The sequence below is a fragment of the Electrona antarctica genome (genome assembly GCF_951216825.1).
Source record: "Electrona antarctica genome assembly, chromosome: 8".
Taxonomy (NCBI): Eukaryota; Metazoa; Chordata; class Actinopteri; order Myctophiformes; family Myctophidae; genus Electrona; species Electrona antarctica.
This window is the reverse complement of record NC_136789.1, coordinates 52,042,916-52,052,424: the sequence shown is the minus strand read 5'-3', so window position 1 is coordinate 52,052,424 and position 9,509 is coordinate 52,042,916. Positions and strand designations below refer to the sequence as shown.

At 40.9% G+C, this 9,509-nt stretch overlaps 1 protein-coding gene across 1 annotated transcript in view; it reads left to right on the top strand.

Annotated features, from left to right (window-relative positions):
- Positions 1-8,737, top strand: part of LOC306928840 (uncharacterized protein) — a gene marked incomplete at both ends in the record, with an annotated part of 24,467 nt that extends 15,730 nt beyond the window's left edge. Inside the window, 5 exons of the mRNA XM_079509112.1 lie at positions 1-17; positions 475-585; positions 4,090-4,114; positions 5,977-6,099; positions 8,657-8,737. The exon at positions 1-17 is cut by the window's left edge and continues 171 nt beyond it. Of these exons, the coding sequence (XP_079365238.1) occupies positions 1-17; positions 475-585; positions 4,090-4,114; positions 5,977-6,099; positions 8,657-8,737 (357 nt within the window). The remainder of the gene's footprint in view (positions 18-474; positions 586-4,089; positions 4,115-5,976; positions 6,100-8,656) is intronic.
- Positions 8,738-9,509: the final 772 nt, after the last annotated feature.

Below are 9,509 nucleotides of genomic sequence, written 5' to 3'. Positions count from 1 at the left end.
GTGGATGTACGCTACGGGTAAGAACACTGTGGTGACATCATCAACCACACACTGAATTTATCAACCATCCTGTGAATAGGGCTGTCACATTTACACTTTTAAGTTGATGATTTATTGTCACACAAATAATTGCTATTAACAATTTAATTGTGTTTTTGACATTGAACATTAAAACAATATGAATCAAATGTAATTTCAGATTGCCTTGAAGGCTTCGTAATCAAAATTTGCACAGGACAGATTATGACAATAAATATGCAAAGACATATACTGACTGATATTTAATAGTATATACTTTCAAAAAGAAAGTTAAATTAATACAGATACATTTACACACACACACACACACACACACACACACACACACACACACACACACACACACACACACACACACACACACACACACACACACACACACACACACACACACACACACACACACCTGACCCTGACACAGTGTCTCCCTGACAGATACTTGTACTGGTCAGACTATATAAAGAACAACATAGGGAGGATGGGGATGGACGGCACCAACAGGACAGTCATCGTGAAGGAGAAGCTCTCCGGGCCCATAGGCCTGACGTTAGACTACATGAATGATCACATATACTGGACCAACGATGGGAAATACATTGAGTTTGCCAACCTGGATGGAACCAACAGACAGACAGGTGCACACACACACACACACACACACACACACACACACACACACACACACACACACACACACACACACACACACACACACACACACACACACACACACACACACACACACACACACACACACACACACACACACACACACACACACACACACACACACATTGTTCACTTTGTTATACTCTAATGTATGTTAAAGCAGTATTTGTAGTACTTTATTCATGCATGCATTTATTACAGTCTGACTCTTTTTATTTGGGGTTCTGTGTGTCTGTAGTTGTGAGTCAGGACAACATAAGGAGGATTACTGTGTTTGAGGATCACATCTACTGGACAGACTGGAGGAACAGCTCCATCTACAGAGCCAACAAGACTCATGGTACCAACAAGACCACAATCATCAGCAAGCTGAACCGTCCATATGACATCCACATCTACCACCCCTCTAGACAACCTGAGGGTCTGTACCACCTGCTGTAACACTCTCATTATTACTCTTCATTACGTTTCATGACTTTTATTTCTTCTGTATTGTTGAATTAATTGATGTGTTTTGAAAAGTGTTGTATAAACAACGTTCCTATTGTGATAATGCCATATAGGCTAGCTTAATTGTTGCATTATATGTGGACATATTTGAATGACCCCCCCCACACACACACACACACACACGCACACACACACACACACACACACACACACACACACACACACACACACACACACACACACACACACACACACACACACACACAACATAAAGAATATGTAAATTAATACATAAATTCATGAAAAAAAGGAAAATAAAAAATAAATAACCGAATAAATATAAAATGTGACAAAAGCAGATGTACAATTTCACAATGCATTGCGGCGGGATGTGTTGTGAACTTGTAGAACAGCTGTTTTCATTATGAATACAGGTGTTCCTTATTATTGTTTTACTTACACACATTGGTTACAACAGGTTTATAAAGCACTGTTGTAACATATAGGTGTGTGTTCTCATATTCCTTACATGTTTTCTCCACCCTGCAGTGTCTGGTCATCCATGTCAGACCAACAATGGAGGCTGCAGTCACCTGTGTCTGCTCTCACCTGGAGGAGGCTACAAGTGTTCCTGTCCCACCGACTCCTACTTGTCAGCTGACAACAAGCAGTGCATGTCCAACTGCACTGCCACTGCCAGCCAGGTGATTCACCTCAGCTTCTCTTGTGTTACTCTGTATGAATTCATGTCTCATGTCTGCATTTGATACATTACTTCATTTTCATTTCATTTAGTTTTCAGCAAATGATGTTCCATGTTTGAAAAAAAGAGTAGGAAGAAGTTGTGTGTATAAAAAGTAACGTATCTATCCGGTTCATCTCAAACTACATCCGTCCCAGTGTTTACACACTCAGTGACTCACATTGAAAGCAATACAAACAAGACAATACAGTCAGAATGATGCACCAAAACAAAACCTACAACTCCCGCACCAAGCTATTCTATTTAATATGTACATTTTAAACATTTGTTTGAACTCATTCCTGCCGTACTTTGTTCCACAGAGTACAGTAACTCTTTAACAGAAACACAATGATATTTTATATTGGTCCTGCCCAATAACTGTGAACTCTCAAATTGTGTTGACTCTCACTTGAAAAGAAAAGTTGGATATTGTTTGGTAATAAATTATAATAATGTATTTTGTGTTCTACATTATTTGAACTGTTTACTGATTCTAAACAGAATCCTCTGTCTCCCCCATCAGTTTGTTTGTAAGAACTACTTATTCCACTGCATTCCATTGTCATGGAAATGTGACACAGTAGATGACTGTGGTGACCAGTCAGATGAACCTGCAAATTGTTGTGAGTAAATTGCCATGTGTCCGCACGCACGCACGCACGCACGCACGCACGCACGCACGCACGCACGCACGCACGACACACGATGCGACACATTGTGAGCTTTTAGATCTGCTATTTTCAAAAGATTGTTTTGAAAAGTTGAAATGAGACGTTCTTCACAATGAGTACTTTTACTCTTGGTACTTTAAGTACATTTTGAAGCCAATACTTTTGTACTTTTACTCAAGTACATTTTGAATTCCGGACTTTTCCTTATTTCTATATTTCAGTAAAACATTTGAGTACTTTTTCCACCACTGGGTGAGACAGACAGGGTGACCTCTGCTATGGACTGGGGTCAGAGGTCATACATTTATTAGGATGACATCATGGGTGAGACAGACAGGGTGACCTCTGCTATGGACTGGGGTCAGAGGTCATACATTTATTAGGATGACATCATGGGTGAGACAGACAGGGTGACCTCTGCTATGGACTGGGGTCAGAGGTCATACATTTATTAGGATGACATCATGGGTGAGACAGACAGGGTGACCTCTGCTATGGACTGGGGTCAGAGGTCATACATTTATTAGGATGACATCATGGGTGAGACAGACAGGGTGACCTCTGCTATGGACTGGGGTCAGAGGTCATACATTTATTAGGATGACATCATGGGTGAGACAGACAGGGTTACCTCTGCTATGGACTGGGGTCAGAGGTCATACATTTATTAGGATGACATCATGGGTGAGACAGACAGGGTGACCTGCTATGGACTGGGGTCAGAGGTCATACATTTATTAGGATGACATCATGGGTGAGACAGACAGGGTGACCTCTGCTATGGACTGGGGTCAGAGGTCATACATTTATTAGGATGACATCATGTCTGCCAGTGATTCCCTCTTGTGGAATCTTCCTCTTTCTCATTGTCTTCATCAGTGAGTGTTCAATCTAGGATGACATCAAATACATGTTAGCTCTGTAGTCACTGTTAGCTCTCACAGGGAGCTCTGCAGCCCAAATGTCATTTTCTTGTTATGGAATTGTTAGGAGTGTTCCACAGCCAGTTGAGTTGGAAGGATAATTGTAGTAGTTTGTTAGTGGTGAAGGTGTGTGAGACTAAATTACAACAAACTATTGCTTGTCAGCAATGTGAGATTCCATAGTTCCTCATTCCCGCTGACAGAGTGGCATTCTGACGCACCGCCATTCAGACTACGTGGCTTCCACGGGCGGTCAGGGTTATGCTGCGTTCACACGGGGCAGATTAAACCATGCATATCCATTCATTGTCAATGGATCCAGCAACATGCATGTAGCTCAGCTGCTCCAAATCAACTCACAACGCGTCTTTGCATCGTTTCATCTGCCCGTGTGAACGCACCATCGTGTGAACGCACCATCGTGTGAACGCACCATTAGGGTTAGACACAGGGTTAGTAAACAGGGTTTGGAATGCCGGTGTGTAACCCTCATTCCCATCCTCTGAATGTCCAATAGGGAGAAAGGACTACACTGAACCAGCTGTTACACTGAAGTTCATTTAGTGTGTTATGTTTCTCCTCAGCTCTCCAGACTAAACCAGCAGACAACACAACAGGTAAGTCTTACCGTCCGACCGACTGACCGACAATATACATTTTATATATACATTTTGGCCGTTTGAAAATAGTTGATCTTCAAGCTCACAATGCGTAGCGATGTGACACATTGTGTGAAAACTTGAAATGAGACATTCTGCACAATGAGTAATTTCTACTTTTGGTACTTTAACCCATTCAGGACGGGAATCCCTTTTGGTGTTTTAAACATTATGTTATACTTAACATATCACACCCGTGAACTGAGTGGTGCAACTCCCCCCCCCTCCTCTCTCTCTCTCTCTCTCTCTCTCCCTCTCTCTCTCTCTCATTAGCAGGCAACAGTGCAGCACTATCTCTCTCTCTGTTTCTGGCACAACAGCGCCCCTACTGGTACTCATAGTCATACTGGTGCTCATTAACGTCACATAGGTGAACACATAGGTGAACACGGACATTGCTGTTCCTTGGAGTGGTTGCACCACTCAAAACAATTATTATATATTATATGCTTATTTTATGGATCTAAATGTTACACTTGTGAAAGAGAAAGAGCGTGCATGCGTCTGTCTGTCTGTCTGTCTGTCTGTCTGTCTGTCTGTCTGTCTGTCTGTCTGTCTGTCTTGTCATCTCTTCAGAACTGGTGCGTTAAACGCTCCTTAGGGATCAATGTGACAAAAACAAAATAACTTGTCATTCATGAAAAGGAACCTACATGTGCAGTCCATTACTATTAGTGGACAGATAGTGGTGGTAGTAGACCATTTTAAATACTTAGGCACATATATTGACAGATAGAGGAGGCAGTAGACCATTTTAAATACTTAGGCACATATATTGACAGATAGTGGAGGTAGTAGACCATTTTAAATACTTAGGCACATATATTGACAGATAGTGGAGGCAGTAGACCATTTTAAATACTTAGGCACATATTGACAGATAGTGGAGGTAGTAGACCATTTTAAATACTTAGGCACATATATTGACAGATAGGAGGTAGTAGACCATTTTAAATACTTAGGCACATATATTGACAGCAAACTCAATTTCAGTGAAAATACTGACCAGATTTTTAAAACTTGTGACCAACTTGCTCAACTCCTTTAGAGTGAGCAAGCATATCATGGACACAGTCTATAAGAACCTGACAGAGGGAATCTTGACTTTTAACATGGCAATGTGGTATGGCAATCTTAATATAAAAGGAAGAAGCAAGCTGCAGCGAATAGTGAACCTAGCATCAAACAGAATTGGGAAGAGAAAATTAAGTTGTATCTACAAGGAAGTACTTCGAAAAAAAGCTGTCAAGATAGCAAACGACCGCTCTCATCCACTCTGCAGGGAGTTCAAACTACTTCCATCTGGTAGACGGTACCAAAAGCTAACCGTAGCATTTTTTTAAAATTCCTTCATCCCTAATGCCATTAAGGCACTAAATGATACCATGTATCGCTAGATTTGTTGTTTTTTAATGTATTTGCCACTGTTGTCCTGCATTTTTTGCCATGAAAAATAATTGTGTAAGTGTTGTCGCTGTTTGTTTTGTACTGTTGAGACCGAAGACACATTTCCACACGTGGACAATAAATTAAACTAACTAACTAACTAACTAACTAACTAACTAACTAACTAACTAACTAACTAACTTGCTTTAGGGTTTGTGTATTTCTAAAAGTAAACCAGCTCAAGTGTAATGTCTCACTTTATCCAGAGGTGGAGCCCTTCCTCATCTTAGCCAACGATGACAACCTGATGAGGATCAGCTTGAACGGTTCCAGCTCAAAGCTCAAACAGGTGAAAACCATTGGACATAATTAACAACACATGTACAACACATGTATTCCAGTCTGAGACTTACACAACTGCTGTGGTGTGACAGGACTTGAAGACTGCAGTGTCTCTCGACTTTGACTATCAGCAGCAGCAGATATACTGGATAGAGTGGACACAATGGTACCCCCTGCGCACCATGATCAGTGTCATCAACGGCAATGACGTCCAGGTCAGTGTGACACCGACAACTATGAAGATGAATGAAGGATACTTGTTGTATCCATACCAGTACTCAGTGTACTTATAATAGCCAGTTGGGCAGTAACTTATTGTATTTACTTGTTGTATATTACTGTAATATTATTATTTAACCCAGTAACGAGTACTGTAGTGTAAGGTATTATTTAACCAAAAACATGTAATATGTAAAACATAGCACATTACATAGTTCTTATGTTTCTTTAACTGCTGTATTTTATATAGATATCTACTGTACACAATGTGGAATATGCAGCAGAAAAAGATGAGCGACTATTTTTGTTTTATATTACTCAGTTCGATTCAGTTTTAAAGGAGCTGGCTAAACAGATTGTTTGCAGAAGGTCGGGTTTAATATGTAATATAATATGTAATATATTACTCTTGATATTGAGAACCACACGCACGCACGCACGCACGCACGCACGCACGCACACACACACACACACACACACACACACACACACACGTACCCCATGCAGCCCACACTCTAACTATCATTATGTAAGAATGAAGTCGTGAATATATTCAGAGTGCATGTATGGTTCATTAACAGGTCATTCATGACACGTCGACCATCACACCACAGAGTCTGGCTGTTGATTGGATAGGAGGAAACCTATACTGGACTGACTGGGTGCATCACACCATAGGGGTGTCCAAACTAAACGGGTCGTACCCAACAGTCCTGCTCAACACTGACCTGGACCTGCCATGGACCATAGCTGTGGATGTACGCTACGGGTAAGAACACTGTGGTGACATCATCAACCACACACTGAATGTATCAACCATCCTGTGAATAGGGCTGTCACATTTACACTTTTAACTTGATTAATTGTCACACAAATAATTGCTATTAACAATTTAATTGTGTTTTTGACATTGAACATTAAAACATATGAATCAATTTTAATCATTGCTTTTAAGGCTTCGTAATCAAAAATTGCACAGGACAGATTATGGCAATAAATATGCAAAGACATTACTCACTTATTTAATAGTACACTTTCAAAAATATATATTATTAAATATAAATACATTTAAAGGTACGCACGCACGCACGCACGCACGCACGCACGCACGCAGGCACGCACGCACACCCCTGACCCTGACACAGTGTCTCCCTGACAGATACTTGTACTGGGCAGACGTAAGTAAGAACAACATAGAGAGGATGGGGATGGACGGCACCAACAGGACAGTCATCGTGAAGGAGAAGATCTCCAAGCCCTACGGCCTGACGTTAGACTACATCGATGATCACATCTACTGGACCAACAGTAGGAAATACATTGAGTTTGCCAACCTGGATGGAACCAACAGACAGACAGGTGCACAACACACATGTACAACACACACACACACACACACACACACACACACACACACACACACACACACACACACACACACACACACACACGTTATACTCTATTGTATGTTAAAGCATATTTGTACTACTTTATTCCTGCTTTTTATAACAGTCTGACTCTTTTTATTTGGGGTTCTGTGTGTCTGTAGTTGTGAGTCAGGACAACATCTGGACTATTACTGTGTTTGAGGATCACATCTACTGGACAGACTGGACGACCAGCTCCATGTACAGAGCCAACAAGACTCATGGTACCAACACGACCACAATCATCAGCAAGCTGAACCGTCCATATGACATCCACATCTACCACCCCTCTAGACAACCTGAGGGTCTGTACCACCTGCTGTAACACTCTCATTATTACTCTTCATTATGTTTCATGACTTTTATTTCTTCTGTATTGTTGTATTAATTGATATGTTTTGAAATGTTAACATATAGGTGTGTCTTCTCATATACCTTACATGTGTTGCATGTTTTCTCCACCCTGCAGTGTCTGGTCATCCATGTCAGACCAACAATGGAGGCTGCAGTCACCTGTGTCTGCTCTCACCTGGAGGAGGCTACAATTGTTCCTGTCCCACCAACTCCTACTTGTCAGCTGACAACAAGCAGTGCATGTCCAACTGCACTGCCAGCCAGGTGATTCACCTCAGCTTCACTTGTGTTACTCTGTCTGACTTTATCCATTAAGGACAGGAACCCCTTTTGTTGTTTTAAGCATTATGTTACACTTTAGCCATTGACAAATAGCAGATCTGCACAGAGTGCCGTGCTATTTGTCAAATATTGTGAAAATGTGGCGCAAATCTTTTAATGTATATTCTTTCAGGGCGAATGTTTTTAACTTGTATCTTTGCAGGGAGGGTCCCTGGAACAACATCTTTTCAGATGGGGTCGGCGGCCAATGACATATAATTGTTGGGGTCTTTGACATGAAATATTTTGAGAATCACTGACATAGAAACATAGGTTTTATAGTTTGAGAATCACTGACATAGAAACATAGGTTTTATAGTTTGAGAATCACTGACATAGAAACATGATTTAGAAGACATTTTGTAGAATCTGGTCCTCAGTCCTAAATGGGTTACATGTCTTTGATACATTACTGATTATTATGGACCTGAACCTCTGTCTCCCCCTTCAGTTTGTTTGTCGGAAAGACACGTGCATTCCATTGTCGTGGAGATGTGACTGTGAGGACGAACACGCTGACTGCTGTGAGTAGAGACTGAACCATTACCTCAGTAGTCATGCTTTATTATCACTGTTTACACTGATTACAATTAATCCTTCTATGTATTCTAAAAACACTAATACATGCTTTATCAGAATAATAATAACACAGTATGAATGCATTAGACAGACAGACTTCATTTCCAGAGTAACATTAGAGTGAAACTAATTCATTCATTATTTTTCTCCTCAGCTCTCCAACTAAAACCAACTCACAACTCAACAGGTGAACAAAATTGAAACTGATTTTTATATCATATTATCCAAGGTATTGTAATGAATGTAATTCGTTTTTACTGCTTATTGCTCTCTGTACAGAGTCCGAAGATGTCAGGTTGGTGGGAGGGACCAGTAACTGTACTGGCATACTGGAGATGAAACACCAGGGAGAGTGGAGACCAGTGTTGGCTTGGTTTGACTGGAACAGGATGTCATCATCTGTAGTGTGTAGACAGTTGGATTGTGGATCTGCTCTTTCAACAGAATTTGCTTCTAGTTCTACACGTCAACCAGGATGGGTGATTCCATCTTCCTGTGTTGGCTCTGAGTCTTCACTGATGGAGTGTGGACCAGTAAAGTCGTATAATTCCACTCTTACACTGAAGCTCAACTGTTCAGGTAAAAGGAATAAACAGTATATGCATCAACAATGTAAAAGTTGTGTTATCATCAACAGTTACATCATACAGAGCAATTTACATGTGTGATCGGAATACGCAAAGCAAGTATGAACTTAGCTCTGTTTGGAACCTCTATATCTACGC